Source organism: Lepisosteus oculatus, chromosome 5, assembly GCF_040954835.1.
Source record: "Lepisosteus oculatus isolate fLepOcu1 chromosome 5, fLepOcu1.hap2, whole genome shotgun sequence".
NCBI classification, from domain to species: Eukaryota; Metazoa; Chordata; class Actinopteri; order Semionotiformes; family Lepisosteidae; genus Lepisosteus; species Lepisosteus oculatus.
The window spans coordinates 47,416,890-47,439,725 of record NC_090700.1 but is presented as its reverse complement, the minus strand read 5'-3'; the positions used below and the strand labels follow the sequence as shown (position 1 = coordinate 47,439,725).

The 22,836-nt window shown below is 42.4% G+C and overlaps 2 protein-coding genes across 3 annotated transcripts in view; one reads left to right on the top strand and one right to left on the bottom strand.

The window, feature by feature from the left end:
* The window catches only part of strc1 (stereocilin 1), a 405,552-nt gene that overhangs the window by 149,765 nt on the left and 232,951 nt on the right, over positions 1–22,836 (bottom strand). The window lies entirely within an intron of this gene.
* igdcc4 (immunoglobulin superfamily, DCC subclass, member 4) overlaps positions 1–22,836 on the top strand; it is a 68,176-nt gene that overhangs the window by 7,115 nt on the left and 38,225 nt on the right. The window contains exons 2-3 of one of the 2 annotated variants that reach the window (XM_015343311.2): positions 14,640–14,951; positions 21,937–22,078. In XM_015343311.2, the coding sequence (XP_015198797.2) occupies positions 14,640–14,951; positions 21,937–22,078 (454 nt within the window). Of the gene's footprint in view, positions 1–14,636; positions 14,952–21,936; positions 22,079–22,836 lie in introns of both variants that reach the window. The other variant, XM_015343310.2, reaches the window with a different exon arrangement.

Below are 22,836 nucleotides of genomic sequence, written 5' to 3'. Positions count from 1 at the left end.
AAATGCTTTCAGCTCCTGGAAAAGATCTTCTTGATGAATAGGTCTAACAGAGCTTTTGACAGGACACTGTAGCAACAGTTTTGAGACATCTTCAGGATCTGTGATTGGCACATTTTGTTTTCCGTAGTTGACCATTTATTTAGGTTGCCAAGGACCGATGCTTTTAAAACGCCTGTAGAATTAAACAGCCCATAGCCCCTTTTCCCTAATATTGGCGTTTTTTAACATTGAAGAAGTTCAAGTAGGCGGCTGCCTCAGCTAGGGAAGCTGCAGAGAAACAAGTAAAGGTTTATTCCATGCTGAAAAGAGACGAAAAGAAACACAATGTTTTGGCTGTGGAGCCCTCTTCAGGTGTGTGGTGCCTTCTCTTTTCAGCATGGAATAAACCTTTACTTGTTCCATTATTTAACATTGCCTTCCTTTTATCATTCCAATATTGACCTTATTAAGAAAACCCTTTCAGAATTTTAAAATGAGCCCAGAGTGGGACCACGTGGTACAGTGCTGCTTTATTCTTCATAGTTCATTGTCAGTATTGTGTGAATTTGTTATTTCTTTGGGGGCAAGGGGTATTAAGTTTGTTTTTGTGCACATATTATGTGGTAATGTGTGTGTGGGAGGGGTGATCGGGGGTGCCTGTGTGTGAGAGTTTGTTTGTGCATCGGGTTTTCTGTGGGAAAGTCTCTGCAGGAGTGCATCTCTCTCTGTTCTCGGTGAGCTGGGATCCTTTCACAGCGCTCGCTGGGTAAACAGTCATACGATCGCATTCTTTCCATTCTCTGGGTGCTGGCTGCCACATCACATGGCTGCAATTGGTGTGAGTGAGAGCTGGGGAGGACGGCTCTGGGAGGATTAACCCCTCACTGGCTTGAGACCCTTTGCACTTATATCAGTCATCTACTAGACACCATCCTGCTAGATGAGCAGGATTGCATCTGTGGTGGCGATTAGGAAATGGACACAATCCTGGGTGAGGTGTAGTCCCCAACAGAGGTGTTCTGGTTGTCATCCCTGGTCTTGCAGGGCTGTGGTCTTGTAGATCTAAGTCGCCTCCTGCTGAAGATCTTGAATCCTGAAGACCCGGTTTAGTTGGCTGTTACATTTAGTCTTAATGATCTCATGATAAAATGGAATCTACATCACCATACAGCCCTTGTGGGCTACAGACACCCTGCAGTAAATAGAGCAATGCACTGCTGGCTTTGAAAGTAAGGCACAGAGAAAAGGCGAATGAGAGAATTGAACACTTACGGTTCGGATACTGGGCATATCTAGGTCCTGTTAATCAAAATTGCCCAGAAAATGTGTACCTAAAGAAAGACTGATGGACTGAAATATCAGCTTGTCAGTTTGAAATGCCAAAGCTCACAATCCCCTCTGCCAAGCCTTAACATCACTGCAGTCATCAAGAATCAATTTATTTTGCTATTAGTGGAGTTTTAGCTCTTGATCTGTGCCTTTTGTTTTTCAAAGACAGCATTGTCTGTTGTAAAGCCAGAATAAAGAGTTATCAGAATAGTACAGATCACAAGGCTGGAACACAAGATTTCTTTTTCAAGAAACCAATATGACCTAGACCTTAACAAAGCTGCCAGCACTGTAACATACAGAACATTAACCAGCCTGATTCCTCAGGAAGAAGCCTGGAGTGAATGGCATCGTTGAAGAAGAGCACTTCAAAACTCCAGGGAACCAAGGATCTTGTGCACACCTTGATAATGGGGCCGTGGCTGTACGACTAAAGATAATTAGAAATTCCAAAACTGAGTTTTTAAGAGCTCAACTTTTACCTCCATTAAGCTGAGCTGCTGTTGAGCCTCACAGCAGTCGGTGTTATAATTCCTGCTGTCTTTCATTAGAAGTGCCTTGTAGTGAGGTGGTTCTTAAATGGCACACTGGAAGTGAAGTGTGGCAGATAGGCAGGCCCCGGTGACTGGAAAAGAGCCGCTTCACATTGCCGTCTCTGCATCAAGTCCCAGAGCTGCCTTTCTGCTTTCAGCTGTACGGGCCTCCCACAGCCCGCCTGCTGGGTGACCAGCCTCCTGCTCATGTGGACTCTGTCACCAGTGGGTCGTGATTCATGAGGAAGGTCATCGTTGAGTACCGACCTGTTCTGTGCAGTTGCTAGGAAGGTATTGATCTGAGGAATTTATCTTTTCAGTTCTTAATGGATCCCACTGAATTGGCAGCTGAAGTTCATGTATGGCAGGTCACAGAATTGTTAAAAGAACCTTGATTATAGCAGAGGCCTCGGCACAATCAACATGAGAAAATGTATACAGAATGCATGCAGTATCTCAGAACTTTTAATATCAGCAAAGCACACATAAAAAAAAAAAAAAAACACCTGAAGAAGGCTCCACAGCCGAAACATTTTCTTCTCTTTTCTGCATGGAATAAACCTTTGTTTGTTCTATTGCTAAAAGGATTAGTAAAACGTCTGTAAAGCAGCTCTGAGGCCACTATGTTTTTGAGTTTCACGGACTTTGTGGATGATGTTTTTCTTGGCCAAGTCTACCAGTACTTGATATGGTAATTTGGCTGTGATATGGAGTGAGGCTAAGCAACAGGTGCAGCACATGCCCTTTGTGAAGGTAGATTTGGCCGTGGGACCAGTGAAGACTAGAGCCTGGGTGAAGGCAGGGGTCCATGAGAAACAGAAGGGCCCAAGCAGGATGAGGGCCAGACAGACACGTCTTGTCCAGAGAATTTTGCATGATTACAGCGAATAGATCCCTCTTTAGAATTTCTTTTTCACAAAGCAGCAGGGAGGTGTAAGCCAGAGGTGTGCTCCGAGGGGCTTATTGTACAAGGAATAAGCAGTGGGGGGAATTGATTAGTTGTGCCACAAGTACTTTGAGAGACAATACTGCGGCTAGGTAACACCATTGCCTATGTCACGACATAAGACATTTGCAGAAACCCTAGGAAGGATTAATGATCTCATGATTTTATCGGCTGAGGTTATACCTGGACGTGGCGGATTACTGCCAAATGTGTCCGCTCTGTCAATTGACAGTAAAAACCTCTTTGATAGTGTTCCCTTCCAACCTCTGCCCTCTGCCGGTCAGAGAGTTCCCCTTCTGCCAGTTGCTATGGATATAGCCGGGCCTTTGGAAAGAGTCATCGTGTATCATGGGATTCATTTCTTTCCTTTGCCAAGTGACTCTGGCGACCCCTTACTTATTAATGGAGCCGTTCTTCATAGTGCTGCTGTGTTAAATTTCACACACATCATCAGGGAGGCTTTTTTTTTTTTTTGCTGGTTCATGCATACATGGCTAAAGAAACAAGCTTCTCTCAGTGCATGCCTAGACTGTAAGGCCTTATGTTGCTGGGAAGCAAACCAGGCTCCCAGTTGTGCAGCAGTTTGATTCGTTTTAGGCTTTGCTAGCCACAGGCTGTTGTGTTTTGCTGTTTCGAGGAGATAGAAAGCAGAATGTAATAAATCCTCCATTCCTTGCTTTCTGTGTGAGCAGCTGATCTTTTCTTATGTCATTTGATTTTTGAAAACTCGAGAAATAGCCCCGTGGCACAGCCGGAGCCAGTTTCTGCTCTGAAGCTTCCCGTCATAGGCCTCAAGAGTCCCATCCTTCTATTATTCCTATGTAATACGACAGCCAGCTCTTCCCTCCGTCCTATTCAGCTATTCAGTTTTAGATCAGCTGGAGCGGACTCTGTGCGTTTGATCTCCATTTGGATGATCCTTAAATACGGTTGAACTTTCATTCAGCTTGTTATCGGCTCCAGGGAGGTTCATTGTGAGCTGCTGAAAACCCATTTGAGGAGTACAGTAGGGGCTCTGGCATTATCGGAGCAGTCAAGCACAGCTCACTGGCCAGAGCACATTTAATGCCTGAAAGGCATTGCTCGCTTGTTCATAGAAAACGTTGCTGCTATTTGCGGCGTTTCTTTCTCTTTCCTGGTCTCCTTGCCTCTTTTAATATTTAATTCAGGTTTCGATGAAAAAAGATTTTTTTTTTCCCTCGCGGATGCTTCAGAAGTCATGGCCCTGTTCCACACAAGTTTCCCCAGCCATTCGCTCTTCCCAGACCCCAGCAGTCTACCCCTGTCTATCTTGACTAGAGCAGGTGTGACTGCAGAAGGTTGAAAGGGAGGAGGTTAACGGGAAGTGAACGCGTTGAGCGCCTTTATCTCAGTGGCTGGATTCCAGGCTAGTTCCTATTATGATAATCTACTGAGATTAAATGATTCTGGCCCCTGTTCAAATTGTGCTGCTTGCTGGTTTTGATAGGAGAGAGGAGCGTGTTGGAGCAGACGGGGCATCAAATTATTTATGAGTTTACAGCACCTCTGCTGTCACTTGGCATGGGCCAAACATAATGTGCCAGGCAAAGGATTCTGGAGCATGGAAGAATGACATTGAAGCACTAGAATGTGTGTGGGGGAGGGCTTCAGTCAGTGCTAATGCAGTATCGTTTCCAAATGTCCATTAAATCACAAATTTAAAACGTTTTTTCAGGTTGAAAACACACCTGAGAAAAATTAGATATGAGAAAAATGCATATATAGTGGATATAAAAGGTCTACACATCCTTATTGAAATTGCAGGTTTTTTTAATGTAAAGCCAGAAATCCAGATAAATCATGTCAGACATTTTTCCATCTTTAATGCGACCTTGCAACCAACAAAATTCAAGAGAAAAACAAATAATTATTAGGCAAAATAATTGAAATAAAAAAACCTCCAACACCCTGGTTGCATAAGTGTGCACCCCAGCTAATACTTTGTGGAAGCACCTTTTGCATTTATTCCAGCTGTAAGTCTTTGTGAATAAGCATCTATCATCTTTGTAATTTTATCCCACTCTTCCTTGCAAAAAAGTTCAAGCTCCTTCGAATTGCCAGGGGATCTCCTGGGCCAGTTATGAGAGGCTTATTGTACAAGGAATAAGCATGGGGAGAATTGAGAAACAGCTTTTCTATGAGATTGAGGTTTGGGCTCTAACTGGGCCATTACAAGACTTTGATCTTTCTTTTCTGTAGCCATTCCTTGGTTGACTTGGATGTGTGCTTTGGGTCCTTATGTTGGAAGGTGAAATTCCTCTTCATCTTCAGCTTTCTGACAGAGGCCAGCAGGTTTTGTGCCAAAATATCTTGATGTTTGGCGCTAGTCATTATCCTGTCTATCTTGACTAGAGCCCCTGTCCCAGCTGAAGAGAAGCAGCCCCAAAGCATGATGCTGCCACCACCATGCTTCACAGTAGGTATGGTGTTCTTTGGATGATGATGTTGTCTTTGTGCCAAACATATCTTTTAGAATTAAGGCCAAAAAGTTCAACCTTTGTCTCATCAGACCATAAGACATTTTTTCACATGGTTTGGGGTGATTGAATGTATTTTTTTTGCAAAATTTAGACGGGCTTGGATGTTCTTTTTTGTGAGAAATGGCTTCCATCTTGCCACTCTACCCCATAGCCCAGACATGTGCAGAATACGGGTGATTGTTGTCACATGCACGGTACCTGCCAGAAATTCCTGCAGCTCCTTTAATGTTGCTGAAGGCCTCTTGGTAGCCACAACGATAAGTTTTCTCCTTGTCCTGTCATCAACTTTGGAGGGTCATCCTGATCTTGGCAATGTCCCTGTGGTGCCACATTTTCTCCACTTATTGATGATAGTCTTCACAGTGCTCCATGGTACATCCAATGCCTTTATATTCTTTTAAACCCCTCTCCTGACCTGTACCTTTCAACAATAAGATCACGTAGATGTTTTGTCAGCTCCTTGCGAACCATGGCTATCCCACTAGGATGCAACCACGAAAGACTCAAGGAAATCCTACAGGAACAGCTGATTTTTATATGGGGTTAATCAGAATCACTTCCATTGATGGGAGGTGTATACTACTTACCTTTGGAAATTATTTTGAATGTGATTGGTTAACTCTGAACACAGCTACAGCCCCCATTGTAAAAGTGTGTGCACACTTATGCAGCAAGGGTGTTTAATTTCAATTATTTTTCCTAATAATGATGTTGGTTCAAGGTCACATTAAAGATGGAAAAATGTCTGACATGATTTATCTTGATTTCTGGCTTTACATCACAAAAACCTGCAATTTCCATAAGGGTGTGTAAACTTTTTATATCCACTGTATATAGAATATCCTAACTTATTTATTAACATTTGTAATCAACACAATGAAAATTCCTCTGCCTTTTTAATCGTAAATATACAAGCAAGTGTGTTTCAAGTGTTGTAAACATACTGTGTAAAACTTGCTAAAGCATAGAAAAAACAAACATTCATCATAAGAAACTGACCTACTCCTATAAGGCACCATTGATATTCCTGAATTTTAAACTGCTATAATATTTATTTTATCTTGTTTTATTTTTTATAGAGCTTTTTTTACATATTGTTAGCGTTTTAATCATTTATTTTTTTTTCAAAATTGCTAAAATATATGAAACGCAAACACCCCTCGTAATCTGCTTACGCCATACCAACACCATTGAGATTACTATCTTTTATACCTATTTTAAAGATATGTTGTAGAAAAGGTTATTAAGGTTATTTTTTATCATTTTTGCATTTTACAGAGCTTTCTTACATCACTGTTCGGTACATTTACTTTTACATTTACAATTCATTTATACTTTCATTTCTTCTAATTTGTCCTTTTTTAAAAAATAAACCAAGCCTGTTGACAGGACTTGCTACTGCTTTTCTGGACTTTGTCCGTTATTACAGGGAAAGTCCACTATTTTTCAACTTTCTGAGTCAAAGTCCGTTAAAGCAAAGTCTGTTAAACCAAGAGTTTACCGTATAGTTTTACCTGGTGCCTACAATGACAAATACAATACAGTATATTATAATAATCCTTTAGAGCTGGAATATAATAATCTGCCCTCTTTTTGTTGGAATTTGGGTCAGTAGTTCTGTAACAGCATTCTAGTTTGTCTGTAGTTTTCCCCCATTTTTAATTTACTAAATAAAATCACAAATTGTGTCACAATAAGACGTATAACAACAGGAAACTGATAATTCAGTTCACTAGGCTGCTCCTGTGCATATTTGCTTCTAGTTGTTTTCTTAGCTTGAAAAAGCAGCAGATTTGACAGTCGATGCATCTATTCACAATGTGCATGCCTGAGTCCCTAGAGGAAACCAAAAGGAGGCTTCAGAACAGGCCATGAACTCGCCATAGAGCTCTCCTCCAATCACTCATGGCTGTTGCCAGAGCAGTTAGTGGGGTAGGCCTAACCCTGCCTTTGAGTGCTTCCTGATGACTTCCCCTTAGCTGCCAACTTTACTGGGGCTGCTTGGGGTGGCTGAAGATTTATACCTCTTCATGGTGGCAACTAAGTAAAAAAACAGCAGTTAGTTTTGCAGTTTGGGGTTATTGAGCCTAGAGTGTATGGTCATCCAGTAGGTGGAAAATTGCTTGCCTGCAGTGCTCCTGCTAAATGGGCATCTAGGCAGACGGTGGTCACCTTGTCCTGCAGGTCATTACTGAGGAAATGGTCTGTTCCTTTTGCATTTGGGAAAGGAACTTCACTGTACTGTATCAATGACAACAGAGGTCATGAAACGAAATTGATTTGAACTCCAGTCAAGCAACAAGTTGCAGTAGCAGCTTGAATTCTGGCCTTATTTATGCAGCATGATGTTGACTTGTCTCAGAGTGCTTTTTCTCTCTGCTGTGATCATCTTTCTAATGAGGCTGCTTTAAGCAGGAGTAGAGCCCCAGGTACGTTCTAAAAAGCCCTGACTCGCTGTCACCCTCATTCACACTCCTTTGCTGCACACAGATCAATAATTTAAAAACTGGGTGGGGGTCTGAGAGGGGCTGTATTTCAGACCAAAGGTAAACAGTTCAGTTTTATTTCCACTTGATGTGATTTTAGCAGAGCATGAAAATGGCTTTCATTTCTAACCGACGTAGAGTAGAATAGCCTTTTTCAGTGTAGAGTAGAATAGAAAAGATGCATGTATCATTCCCTAACTGCAGTCATGCTGACCTCGAATCAGTGTATTTCAATTTCAAATCATTTCTAACTTTCAAACTAAAGAATAAAATCAATCTGTTTAACCTAAGCTTTCTGCACATACATCTACATGTTTAGTCAAGTCAACTGATTTTATCATTGTAGTGGGCCCACTGCTGCTGTTGTCTGAACTGATCTGTCACTTATCCATATGTATCCTGAAGCACGTTCTCAGAACATAGGTCCAGTAAACCTGATACCTGTGGAACATGAAGGTTGTGCTGGACAGACAGAACCTTTTCTCCTTGTCAGTTCTCACCATCGCTTACACATCTATTCCCTACAGTGGCACAAGTAATAGGTTTACTCCATGCTGTAAAGAGAAGAGAGAAAACACAAAGGAATAAACCTATGACTTGTTCCTTTGCAGACTACGCATGCTGATGCAGCTTCCCACCTGAACTGTTCCCTTCAATGTCAGTGGGGTTGGTGAGAAGGCTGCAGTGGGAAAGTGGGGCTGCTGGTGAGATTCTGTTGCTAGTTTTACAGGCGCCGGGTATTTAAGGTTTATTCTGCCATTTTTTAATTGCATGTCAGAATCTGTAGACGCATAAAAAAGGGATCGAGAAAAAGCGATGGACGATCAGGCTGCTTTTATCTTTTCTCAAACGTGGTTTTTTAAGCCTGAGCAAATGGGGGATGAAGCTCTCGCCTTGGTCGTAAGCTCATTTGTCACTGATTTTCACGAGTTAGTCCAGCTTCAGTGGAATTAGTCCAGCTTCAGTGTGTATTAAAGGCATTGATTAAAAAAAATAATCTGTGAGGCACCTAATGAAAGGCATTTAATTACAATGTTAAAATTAGCGACACTGAAATTCTTCACTCGGATGGTTTTAACCAGCTGAGAGTTAGCTGAACACATTCCCTTACTTTCCTCGAGTCTCCTCTTTCTCACTTTCCCCTCTCAGGATCACAGCGCCCCATCCCTTTACTTCTTTGCGCTTTCTCCCGTTGTCTGCCCTATCTCTCGTGAGCTCGATCTCTCCAACTCCTGCACGCTGCCCAAACCAAAGCAGTAGACTTCCTTCCGAGAGCTCTGATAACATATCCCAGGTTCTGAGAGACATGATGTTAAAAGGCTATTGAGTTAAATGTTTATGTAATTCAGAAGTATATCTGTCTTGGCTGTCTGTCAATATTATGACAAAAAGGAACTCCTTGCATGTGCTGTAGCTATTGCAACATTATTCTGAAAATAAAAATGACCCCATTCTGTAGTCTTTATCTTTTTCTACTGACTTTTTGGATGCTTGGTTTGATAATTATGCATATTCATATTTGCATATTATTACCACTCACCAAATAGTGCAGGACGGCAGTGTTTGATTTCTTGGATCCCTTTAAAGTAATTTGGGATTGCCAAAAATGTATTTGGAAAACGCAGTTTAAGACTAGAGGTCTTTAAGTTCTTGAGGGCTACATTGGATTCTAGGTCATTCCACCTCAGTCCTGCATGGCCTAATCGAAGTGATTTATGCTCACACCGAGCAATTTGACCCCTCTTCTAGGTCTTAAGCTAATGGTGATTTCAAGGGACTTAGAAATCCTACAGGGCTGTAGCCTGCTGGGACAGGAGCTCTCAAGCCCTATAAAGTTGAAAATCACATTACAGCGTAAGATAGCCACCTTAATCACATTCTTTCCTTAGTCACATGGATGAAGATAGACACCTTGCTTTGGCATCACTTATTAATTTATTCCTTTGCCAAAGGAGTACCTTTTCAAAGAAGTAGTTTTGACTTTGACACAGTCCTGACTTTTTAAGATCTATAGTTTTTTAAGTGCTGTACCAGAAGGCCACATTAAGATTAGGATAATAAAGTTAATGCAAGCGGTAAAGAAATGGCCTCCGCTCTAATGCACCATTTGCAGTATATACGTTCAATTTTTTTTGTATTGATTTATTTTTAATTTTAATGAGCACACTGTGCATCAGCGTTATCACGATCCTTACTCAGGATGTCTCGATTTCTCCAAAATAGAAATCCCAGTGATATCTTCTATAGGGAATGTGCTGATGCTGTCCAATGTCGTTCCCCTCCTGCCTCCCTCCTTGGTACGTGCTCCGCCAGCTCATCTCTCCGCGTTCCTGTGAGCTATCTTGTTAGAACAAGTGACAGATGAAAAGTAGCTGAATAGCAAGCAGCTTTCCTGAACCTGCAGACAGATTGTGTTTTGTATGCCTTTTTTTGTCAGGTTTTCCTAAAAGCTGCGATTTTGACAGGAGTTTGAAGCTCCTGAGTGCTTTGGCGTGGCTTGTGAACGAGCTGTAATAGTTCAGTCAGGGACGCAGCTGTAGTTGCACACCATTCCAAACATGAGTGTTGCGCATAGCTATCAATCAGTCTGTTTGCCCCCCCACCCCCTCCCCACACCCATCCTCTCCGTCTTGGGCTCATTTCTCATGCTGCCTGTCACACCCCCACGTTGCTGAGACTTATTGCCGGGATCCTGCTCACTCATGAGCCACACGCCAGCCTGTACTCCATTCTGTTATCTGCATCAGCTGCTGAGATTCAGTAATCTGGCAAAGAGGTTAAACATTAAAATCTGGGAGAGAGAGACACCTGATCTGCATGGAGCCTGACTGGCCTAATCTTTGCCAGGTGGGTTCAGTTTGCAGTATTCCTGCCTGGGAGGAATGTTTAATTTACCTGTGCTGCAATATTGCTTGTTCCTGCCTGAGACAAAGGCATTTACAGTATGTAATGCAACAACCCTCAATACAGAAGCTGTGCACTGTATATCTCTGTACTGTCAGTTATTCTGTAGACGCTATTCTCTAAATGCACCACATTTATTTTTAGTTTTAGTTTAAGACATTGTTATTAAACGTTTATTATTAGTAGTACAGAAAGTTCAAATTCTAAACAATTTGGTCTTTTGGAAGCTTTGCTGAATTACAGAGCTCATCTAAAAGGCAGCCCGTTGCTGTCCTCCATTGGCGTGGGCTGCAGGCGTTCTTGAAGTGCTTCGGACTGTGAATGGTTCCGTTAGGGCCATGACTGCTGGTACGTTTCCGTGTGACTGCCGAGTCTGGATTCTCAGGCCCAATCCACTACAGGGCAGATGAATTATCGGCATCACCGCATCCCTGTCTTCTGTGAAAAGCTACTGTGGGGCTCCTGCAGAGTGCCCTGTTACTCGCAGATATAAGGAGAGTTGGTGTGGGAGTGAGGTTTGAAGACCAGGCTGCGGACAGGAGCTTTAGAAAGAAGACACAGTCACCCTACTGAAGGGCAAGCCGCGCAGACGGTTCGCTGGCGGCCTGCCATTGCATCCATTCAGCGCCACTCAATTTGAATACACAAAGAGCCAGGAGCCTGCCAAGTATTCACGAGAGTGTACTCCTCATTTTCATTGACTATCAATTTTAAATGCCACTTCATGCTTTGAGTACTTCAGAGGACTTTCTTTGGTCTGTGCTTTTTTCATATGTGCTGTAACCGCGGTGTCTTACTCCCTGGCGGAGTGCGAGCTCATGGCTGTCAGTGCCGGTCCAGTCTCAGTCTTCCAGATGAGCACACTATGTGAGCACTATGCGAGGATCCCTTCCCAGCTTTTCTTTGAGCACCAATGATTACCCGTTCTGTAATCCCACACAAACACCCCTTCAATATTTGATGAAACTGAGTGGAAAATTTGGCACTAACAGCCAACTGAGACAGAAAATAACAGGACTGTACTCAATACCTTAACCCTGGTGTTCTCAGCAAGTCAGCAAAATAGCTTGAATTAAACTGAATAACTCGCATTAGTCCTGAGACTATGGGAATTAAATAATTATCTCAATTAACTAAATAAGAGTGAGTGGAATAAAAAATGGTTAACCCTATGACCCACAGGATATGAATTTCAAGAACAGGATCTGGGGGATTAGGACTTGAACCTTTCTCACTCCAGAGTGCTGAAGAAAGTCCTACAGCTACTAGGTGATAGAGACCAACATCCTACTTTCTTATTAACTAGAACACTATGAATAATGAATGCCTGTTTTGCTAATGGAAAATAGTAATGTCAATGATGAATAATTCTGTTTTGTTTAATAATTGATTTTTATTTTTGTAGTCTTGTAATAAAGCTACTTTTCCAACCTTTTTGTTCTTTTGGAGCATTTTTGTATTCTATTTTAGAACCTGTAAGACTTTGTGTGCCTCTTGAAAGTGGGCTAGTCAAGGGTTGTGTGGGCAACCAGTTTGTGTCAACCGGTCCCACATATTAAAACCCTCTCAGAGATTCCATAAACGGTACAGAGATGTGAACAAGCAGTGATGTGTTTAAAAATAGATGCAAATGGTTTAATTATCTAATTAGAGCTTAAATGGAAAGGAAAAAGAATGAGCTTCCTGGAGGTGAAAAGGGGTGAATGAGCTTCTATCATGTAGCCCTCTCCCAGTTATTAACAGATGAAAGGAAGGAAAGTAGGCTAACTCTTTCACTTAATTTACTGTTGTTAATGAGCATCAGCAGGCTGATTCATCAGCAGCACTGTGAGCAGGGAGCAAACTGTCAGGTCAGAGTCTTTGGGTAGAACTGCCCCATTTGTCTGCCCTCTGATTTCTCAGTGGACGTTTGCACTTTGACACTGAACTCTAGACTTCAAGGGAAAGATATGTTCCATTGCAAGCTGTTTAATTTTATATGGAAGGAGGAAAGCAATTTATTTCATTTGATTGTAACACAGCTTCTCTTTCCATGTGAGCTCACTCTAATGGAGGTAACAAGCTCTGAATATCCAGCACCTGGTGTTGGCTATTATACAATGGTGGCTAGTGACACCTGGCATGGCTCAAACCACTGTCAGCTGGGAGTCCCATTTGTATCCCTGGATTAGACGTCTTGATCGCTGTTTCGGTCCCTGCCAGCTGCGAATAGTGAATGAGCTCAGACTTCTAAGTTAAGGGAGTTTGATTTATTTCCCTGCATTCTCAGGAATTGCTTTAATGGGATAACTCTTCAGCTTATTTTTTTCTAAGGCTGTGTTCTCATTCCCCAGTGGCTCCACCAATAAAGACACTTGTTTAGAGTGCAAGTTGACCCGTTTGGCCCAGACGCTGCTGATTCAGCCTGGGTCATGTACCGGGCTGATTCTGTGCAGAATTCCTCAAGCAAAGGCACACAATTAGCACTGTGCAGCTGGGATAGTGTGAGCATTTGTTGGTCATGATCTTATCATGCTTTTCACAAAATCATGACTCCAGTGATTTGTTAGGTGGCTGCAAGCTTTCAGTGATGCCAAGTGAAAAACGCACATCTTCTCCAACAGGAGCCAGCTTCCCTGTAAAGTACTACAGAGCTTGCAGTTTGTCAAAAGATGAATAGGTCTGACAGCTGGGATTGCCAGGAGAGCACGTGTACAACCCGTGTCCTTTTACTGATACTTACAAAATGGCAATTTCAAATTGATTGCCAATATAACAAATTGTCAGTTCCATTTGTGTTTCTTTGAAAACCATGTTATTTAAGTGAATTGTTGATTGTCTCACATTGAGACTGTCCAAGAATTTAATAATTGCCAATAGGTGTATTTACTAGGGGTCAGTCCTGACTCTTCTACACAAGGGTAGTGAAGAAAGTGGCTCATTGATAGTGTGTTTTTTGTGCCCTAGGTACAGTAGTATAGATTTTAGTCGGAACACAGACTTAATCTTGTCCCCTTTTTTCTGTCTCCATCCAATCCTGCATCTGTTTGTCTCCCTGTGGACCACTGTCCCTCTGCTCCCTGATCCTCTCTTTACATGCCTGCTCTTCACAGGGCTGTCAGGGTGTGCACAGTTGCTGTGTGAGCAGGGGTATGGCAGAGAGCCATGTGCTTTGAGTAGAGTGTTGATACACTCCTTGCCAGGAGAAGCCGGAAGTCTTTTTCTTTGGATCAGCGTCAAATTTAATCTGGAGCTGATCCACTGTGAGTGAGAGATGCTGTGAGAGTACAGGAGGCTTAGCTGCTGTCTGTGTTAGTGGGCGTGTGTGTGTTTATATGGCACTGGCCCGCACCCACACAGCACCCTGCTGAGAACTGTATTACATCATCATTTCAAGCAAGTACTGCAGTGCTTAACATGCTCACTAAATAACTGCACTCCATAATCATATAGATCCATCATTAGCTACATCCTACTTCTACCTACAGTATATCTAAAACAGAGCCTGGCTGCCTTTTCTCTTTTGCTAGTGTAAAATTGTCCTCAGGATGGCACAGGATATGATTACTGGAGCTGGTCACGGGGGGAACTAATTGCCAGCCATCATAAGGATGCTATTCCAAACACACTGTCTCTTGGTTACACTAGATTGAGAGCATATTGCAGACCTCGTCTCTGAACCTGAAATTAAACTGCAGCCAACACAGCCTTAATATGGACATTTGTCATGTAATTCCCACTGTCAACTAGAATAGACCCCAAAGCAAGGGAATCGCATTTTTCCTAAGAACATTGTGCTCATGAAGTAGAAAAGCAATTCAATATTTAATTTCCTCACATATTTATTGTTATATTAATTTGATTTGCCTATGTAATTTTGCTCGAATCAAGGTAATGAAGTACAGATATCCAACCCCTGCTGTCGGGGCCTAATGCTCTCTCTTTCTCCCTCTCTCTGCTCCCTCACTCTCCGTCTCAGCAGATAAGTCGCACTCTGTGGAGCTGAGCTGCAGTGCTGGCCCGGTTCAGGTTGTTCTGGAGCCGACCCATTCCCTGGTGCTGGACTGCAACCTGGCGGCGGTGGACCAGCCTGTCAACGTGTCCTGGGTGAGGGACGGAGTGCCAGTGGTGGACAGTGAGGGTCTGCGGGTTCTGCCCAATGGGTCTCTGGCCATCTTGCCTGCATTGCAGGAGGGGCGGGCCCAGGAGCGCAGCTTGGAGGGGGGGTACACCTGTGTGTCCGCCAACGCTTTCGGAGCCCTCAGCAGCCGCACCGTCCTGGTGCAGCTCTCCGGTAAGTCCGGCCCTCCGCAGCACCACGGCCATGTCGCTCTGTGGGGTTTTTTCTTACTGCTGACAGGATGCCTTTCGAACCATTTTTGTCCATTTCCAAGTCATGCTGATAATGCTCCTGCTAATTCTTTTCAACCTGTCTTTTCTGTTCCTGGACTTAGCCCTTTCAGGTTTTTTTAGTTGCTTTCAGGAAATGGTGAGCAAATTATGATCTGGAATAAAAAAAAAAGGCAAAATAACCTGTAGTCTTTGTATTACATAAATGGGGATGTTCATAATGAGTGGTTGTATATTATGCATCGTTAATTTTTGTAATGTCATAAATACGGTGTTATATAATATACGGTGTTAGTATCAATTTTTTTAGGGTTTTGGTTGGGTCACTGAGCAGATTTTCTCATGATGAGTGTGTGATTTGCTTCATTCGCTCATGTTGCACAAATTGGCATGCTGCTTGATTTAACAGCATGCTGAAAGATGGAGCAGTTTTTTATAGTGCACTTAAAGTCAAATTCTCTGAGTTCCAGCATTTAATAAGAAAAATGAATAATATTAACAAGACTATAAGTGGCTCCCCTGAAGTGCAGAATGCAGTTAATCCTGCAGGCAGTGGGGCTGCTGTTTCGGAGACCCAGCAGAGACATACTGATGCTCTTTCTGCAGACCCTGTGAGCTGTTATTTTGCCATTGTGTCGGTGGAGGCCCCTGCTGCAAAGGCTAATTCAATAGACTGGCTTCTTCACTGCAGCAGGCTCTGCTTTCATTAATTACCTGAAAGGGCTGATTGTGCTCTCCGTGGCCCAGGTAGAGTCAGCCAGGCGACTGCAGCACAATCCGGAGATTAGGTTGCCCTCTTTTCCTTTACAAAACCTGGGGTTTTATTGGCTTTGTGAAGGATGTGCGACCCAGGCATGGATTCTCTCCCCATTGTGCAACTGTCACACGCTTATTATTTTTATGAGACTGCTCTATTCTCAGCAGGGGCCAGGCAGTGCTGAGAAATAGCAGACAGGGCAGATTTGCATTACTATTAACATGCCCTTCAAAGGCTGCAAATGTTTAACTTGCTCAAATGCATTGGCTCTTAATCTTCTTGGGTGCAGTGGCCTCACTAGTTCCAACAGAGTGACGTCCTTAAAATGGGAGCATTGGTACACACATGCACACTGTGCTGACCACTGAGGGATCTGGGGTCCAGATTGCATTTGTTGATCAAAAAGACTAAGTTAGTATGGTCATGCATGCAGTTCAGCAGTTAAGAGACTAATTTTCTACATTGATTAAAAGATGTATGTGCTGCAAATGTTTACACCATCTGGATATATACTGTATTATGACTGTAGGCCTGACACTGAGCATCCCCTTATGAGCTTGTAAGTGCTGTGGCATTAGTACAAGTTTCCCTGGCTGTGTGTTCTCACCGATACAAGTGCAGTGACATGTGCATCACCACCATTACATCTGCATGTCTGCAAACTATTTTGCCATTCTAATATAATGCATTCCCCAGAGGCCTCTCAGTGTTTGAACACACATTACAAAACCAAATCGGAAAAGCTATTCACTTTCCTTTTCTCAGTATTTGAGAGCCAGTGTCCGTTCTGCAGTAGATGGCATTTGTTTTGATGACATAAAGCCAGCCTAAGCACAATACAGGAAATAACAGTGAGGGTTTCCTTTCCAAAGTTAGATAGCCCCTTAACCCTTGACCTGTGCACACCTGCATCACCTGAATTCCGGCCCCTTTTAACATCTAACATGCATGGTGTCTGCAGGGAAGTGCCTTTGAACTCTAGTGACGAGATTTATGAGACTTCAGAAGTTTCGGGACCTGTGCTCTGTAGTCCAGTTGCTTGCTTGTATGATTGAATTCAGCAATTTAAAATGAGCATTTAATTACCTTTTTTAAAAAGAGAAACATCTGTTAAGTATCAGTCCATCTTACTGAGCTGGAAGAATCATCTGTCCCTAGGCTGTTGGACCTATCCTTTACTCCAGGATCAGTGCTATTTCACATTGCCCTTTTTTATTCAGAAGGCCCTGTCTGGGCTACAGCTCATTGGTGTTGTTCAACTACTAAGTGACGCACTGCACTGGCTGCTGGAATTGCAGAATAACATTGTCTCCAGAGCTGTACTTCAGTCGCATAGGCACGACCCTGCCATGTAGCTGACTTAAAAAAAACAGTCTATTGTGGCAGCAAGCAATTAAGATGAAAGGACAGAGTAATACTTCTGACCTGGCATTGTCACACTTGTCTGAATGCTTTACCTAGCAAGACCATGTCCCGTGTCCTTAGCTGGGTGGTGATTGCTGTGATTGTTTCTCTGCAGTGAAGGAGTGTGGCTGCAGGTGTACTGCAAGCCTGAATAAATGTGTGGGAGGAGAATTATAAAGACTTTTAAAAAGGAAGGAGAATCATATCAGTCAGAAGCCCTGAAATTGCTTTCAATGAATGAAATCACAATCCCAGAATTCCTAAAATGATGGTGCCATGTCTTTCTCTATTTTACTATATTATTTTCTCTATCTCTTTCTATTGCCTTTCCATGCTTGATGTTTTATTGATTAACTTTATGGTTTTGTTAAGTTTATTTTTTCTGGATTATGCATGAAAGGCAATTTAGGTGACAGCTAAGCAAGATCAAACAAACTTGTATTTTTAATGTGGTCCACCTAAATGAAGAGTGAGAGAGTTAATCTGCAGAGCCAGTGGAGGTTAGGAGGGACAAGAATGACATGAAAGGTAATGAGGAGAGTTGAGGTAGGGTTAGGGTTATAAATTATGTCAAACTTTTGAGTTCAAAAACTTAATGGATGTATTTAAAAGCTTAAAAGATTTGGAGGTGTGGAATGTCACCATAATGCTTCATCTGAAGAGATAAGCCATTAAACCAAAGTCCTGACTCCTTGATCAGTAAATGATTCCATGACACTTGTGTAAGAGTCAACACACTTGGTGTGTTTGTGTTTCAGAAAGCAGGAAGGCGAGTTTGTGTCAAACAGAAGATGAACTGGATTGTTGACCCAGTGTGTAACTTTGAATGCTTTAAGGCAATGCTTTCATTATTCATTATGTTTCTATAACCATTGTTATATTAAGAAAAATATTTTTAGAAAGGACTTTCTAAACTTTCAAAAATCAGTGCTCAGTGCTTGCTTGGTAACAGCCTGTTTCTGACAATGTACTACATAGTTATTCAGAATTTCTGCACTATATGGCACGTGTTTTTTTTGTCCTGCTGATGGATAACGTAAAGATCTCACAAAATAATGCATAATCAGAATTTAATATTTTGCTTTCTATTATTCCGCATATAAACATTTATATTGCATTATATGATGAGATGAAACTTCCTTGCATATCTTTTACACAAACAACCAACCAGTAATGTGTCATATTTATATTTTCAGTTTGGGTTATTTGCTTTAGATCTTAACAATTCACACACCACCATCTGCAGCTTCCCAAGTAATTAGCAGTATCTGAAGGCAGAGCTACAGCTGCGATTGACATTGAGCGTTTTTCATTATTTGAAAGAAGAATTCAATTGGAAAAATGTATCTTTAATTTTTTGGAACAGGAATGCCTGACACTGGGCGCACCGCATGTGCTCATGTGAAGGTACGAGGCAGGGTGGCAGGAGGCCAGTTGGTGGCGGGCGATCAAGGGGGGTTCAGGGTGCGTGGGGTGGGGAGAGGGTTAGGCTCTGTGGATCAAAGCTGGTGCTGTAATCTGGTAAGAGAAGAGCTGGAGGAGAGGAGAGAGGGGAGAGATGTATCAGGTAACAGTTACAGAATTGACATTTTATCTAGGTGTGTCTTGCCAGCTTATCCCTGTTAAATTTTGACAAGCTGGAGTCTCTGCCCGCCTCAGGGCAGCTCCCTGCTACAGTACATGCCTCAGTGTACGCCTCTTCTGCCCTTCCACATGGTAATGTTCATTTCAGGCTTGCGTTGCCACTTGATACAGCAGCCCTTGCAGGATTAGAAACAGTCCCTCAGGGATTTTTATTTTAATTGAGTAGCAATAAATCAGTTTTATTGATTCTGTATAAGCACACGGATGCCAGAAACGAGCCATTAAATTCAGATAAGATGATTTAAATAAACAAAATGAAAACATGAATTCAAGGGTCTGTCTTTCACAGCTGAGCAGAGGCGTCGCTGATGGTTCCACTGTGCTGGATTAGAAACCTGAAGCTGGCTTGGAATTTTTACTTTTTTAGGTTTAGTCAATTGGATAGAGTTCAGAAAATGAGTTGAGTTAAAGCTGAAAGGGGCAGTGGCCAAAATATTAGGAATCCTTGAATAAAATGAATAGACTCTCCAAGTGGCAGGGAAACTCATTCACATTACCTTTCCTGGCCGGATTATTCTGATCTCAGTGCGATAGAAACAGGTGGAACCAGTGGAACATGTAGTGAAATCCCCCACTCCATTACCCTCATCACAGCCTCCACTGAAAGTGGTCTTACTAGAAGTATACAGTAGGTTAGGGCTGGGCAGCAGAAATTCAGATCAGGGTGGAATTCAGATCAAGCGCAGTTCAGATTGTTCTTACTGTTTACAGAAGTACTATTTAATGTGGGTTCCTAATATTTTGAACATCAATGTAAATTGTCCAACCCAGATAAGACTCACAGGCTACTTCCCACCTTTTCAGCGTCTTTCGTGTCGGGTTAGGTGCTGATACTGTTTGATTGGCTGGCATATATTGTTAACTAAATAAGCCGTTTGCTGGCATTTGTACATGATGAAATGTTGTGTAACTGTTTTCCTGAAGTATATCTGTCTTGACATTTTTTTAATAATATGGACCTTGCTTTAACAAGAGGGGTCAGAGTAGACATCAAGACAGCAACTTCTGAATCATTTTTACACGGTTGGTTAGGCGAGTTGTGAGCAGAAGACTGAGGAACCAACTCATTGAGTGTCTGGTTAACATAGAGACTGCACATCTTTTTGACTCTGCAGTCATCTGATCAAGGAGACTGTTTGAGCTACTGGCTGTAAGAGGCTGCATGGAAGGTCGAGCCCTTCTGTGCACAATAAGCCTCTGGTATAAGTGGAACTCTTTGTGAAGGAGCCTGTTCAGTAGCATTGGCAGGACAAGGTGATTTTAAGGAGGTAGAGTCCAATGATAGTTAAGTGGTGTTTATGGTGAGAATGACTCACATTTAACATCCACTGGTTCTTATTCTTAAAAAAATTGCTTTTCACCACCCTACCACAACAAATCAATGAAAAGATGTAACGTCCGCCTGTCTCTTAGTAGGTTATCAGCAGCAGAAACTATGCGGCTCCCTCCTGGGCCTGGAGAGCTACTGGATCTACTGGATTTCTTTCTTCCTTAACTCTTATTTTTCATCATGGATGATTTTATAAATTAAGACTTCATGGCTGTTGCCCTCTGTATGTGTGTGGTCAAAGACATACAGTACACAAAGCAATTATTGAAAAATAGACCAAACCACATTATAAGTAACATATCCACATGGGCAAGGTTAAACTGCTCCACAACAACCCTAATCTCCTGTGGGCTGTTTTCTATCAGATCAGAAACAGTCTGTTTTAACTTATGACCTGTAACAGATTCAAAGTATTGTTGAATAGATTCTCCAGCTCATGAATGGAGTACTGTTCTTATGGAACCATTTTTCAGACTTTTACAGTGAAATGTGCTTTTCAAGTGCAATTTGGAACTTCACTGGCAATATGAGGATATGGTTTATTGACATTTCTCATGAAGCACTTCACAGAGCTACAGTACATGCACCTGTATGGAATAGCACATAACCCGGCACACAAAGGAATATATTCAAATTTAATCCTGACAGTTGCACACTTGTACTGAGTACGGTAATCTCTTATAAAATATAAAGGCTTTTTTTCCCATGCCTTGCCCCTCAGGGAGAGGATTCTAAGATGTTAAAGCAGGCATATGGTTAAACTGGCAATAGTCCTGTCATCTTCTTTAGCTCATATGCAGTCTTGTTGGGTACAAAGATCTGAGCACAGCACGAGTTTACAAACGAGAAGAAGACATTCAGCCCATCAGGCCTTCTTGGATGTTAATTAGGATACGATTTCACCCAGCCATTCCTTGAAAGAAGTTAGGATATCAGCCTCAAGAAATGACTGGCTAGCTCGTTCGTGCTGCCACAACCCTTTGGGTCAGGAAGTGCTTCCTTTTCCCAGTTTTGAAACTGAGACTTCATGACAATGAAGTGAAAACAGTGGAGAGTGGTAAGGAGAAGACACGGGTTAGCACGCTGTCATGGTGTGCGCTGGCACTCTGCAGCCTGTCTCACTGGTGCTGTAGAACCTCAGTGCGCTAGAACGTCATTGGTGAATTGCCTTCACAGGAGCAAGCCAATGACCAGCGGAAACACTGATTTAAAAAGTAAAAAGATTACAGCACATGTGCACCACTTGGGAATTCATATTCTGGACAGGCCTGAAAAAGACCCTATTTCTAAAATCCCCAAAGGGTTTGTCACAGACTTAAAGTGGCACACTAGTTTTCAACTACAGTCCCTAATTTCAGTTCAGCGATGGAGAGGGCTTCAGTGATGATTTAGGAATGAGGACAGAGGTCTGGTTTTAAGGGAGCTAAAAGGAACAGGCTGTAAGAATGTGGTGAAAGAAGGGCCAATGTACACTGGTTGTGCCACAGTAAGTACAGCTCAGAAAGCACTATGGTGTCTGGAGAGGGTACTGAGTCTGTGCTAGGATGCAGTGCAAGGCTCAGTGAAGCGGAGAAGGAGCATTGTGGACCAGCCATGGCACGGCTGCTTCAGCCTACACGAACAGTGCGCTCCAACCAGTCAGCGATTAGGGACATCCTTAGTCGTATGTCAACCTCTAGGGGAAACAGTGACCACTATGTTTCACCACACTAAGCTGAGGCTTGATTGGACTTGTGTATGATTGTGTTTTGCATAGGTTGATGCCTCGTTTCTCACAGAGTCTCCTCTTCCCAGGTCTATCCCGGTTCCTGCAGCACCCAGAGCCTCAGCTGGTGCCCGTGGGTGGTGCTGTGCGGTTCGAGTGCCATGTGGATGGACTACCACCACCCCTCATCACCTGGGAGAAAGACCAGGGCCCCTTGCCTTCCCACCCTAGGTCAGTGTTGCATGAATACAAATTGGAAACCTCTTGGTGTTAAAGACATGATATATATTTCATATCAAAGACATGTTATATATCTTCAGTACAGCTCCTGAAAATAAGGGACAATACCACTTGATATGATATAGCTCTTCTTTAACAGATCTATAATGTATGTGACTTAATATGTCTTACGTCTTACTAAGCTATGGTAGACCGTCTATGTTTGAGAAATATCCACAAACTGTCTGCTGGGTTTAGCGAAAAAACAGGCCAATTAAATCAGTAGAATTTTTTAGATTTATTACAACAAATCCCAAAAAAATTAGTGAGTATTTGAAAAAACATTAATCTTTTTTATTCAGCATAACTAAAAACTCTTTAAAATGCAGAATTTGATTAATATGCTTTTGTAAATGTAATACCATGCTGATTCAATAAATATAACCAAGGGCTTAGCTGTACTTGGAATTGAGTCCATCAATGTCTTCTTTCAATATATTGAACTTATAACCATAAACATTATTTTGATAAATTGTCCTGGAGTAATAAGCTGCAAAATAATGGTGCTATGCCAGCACTCTGCATATACCGAGGCCTTGAATGCATCAAGTCAGAATTCCTGATTGGCCTGCCTGGGCAGCCGGTGCTGTGTGTTCTCCTGGACAGGCTCAGTGCGTTGCGTCTGAGCTGTTGCGGTTTTCTTTCTCCATCTGGTAGAATCGTGCAGAACGGAGAGAGTATATTGCTGCACGTTATAATTAATTAAAGGT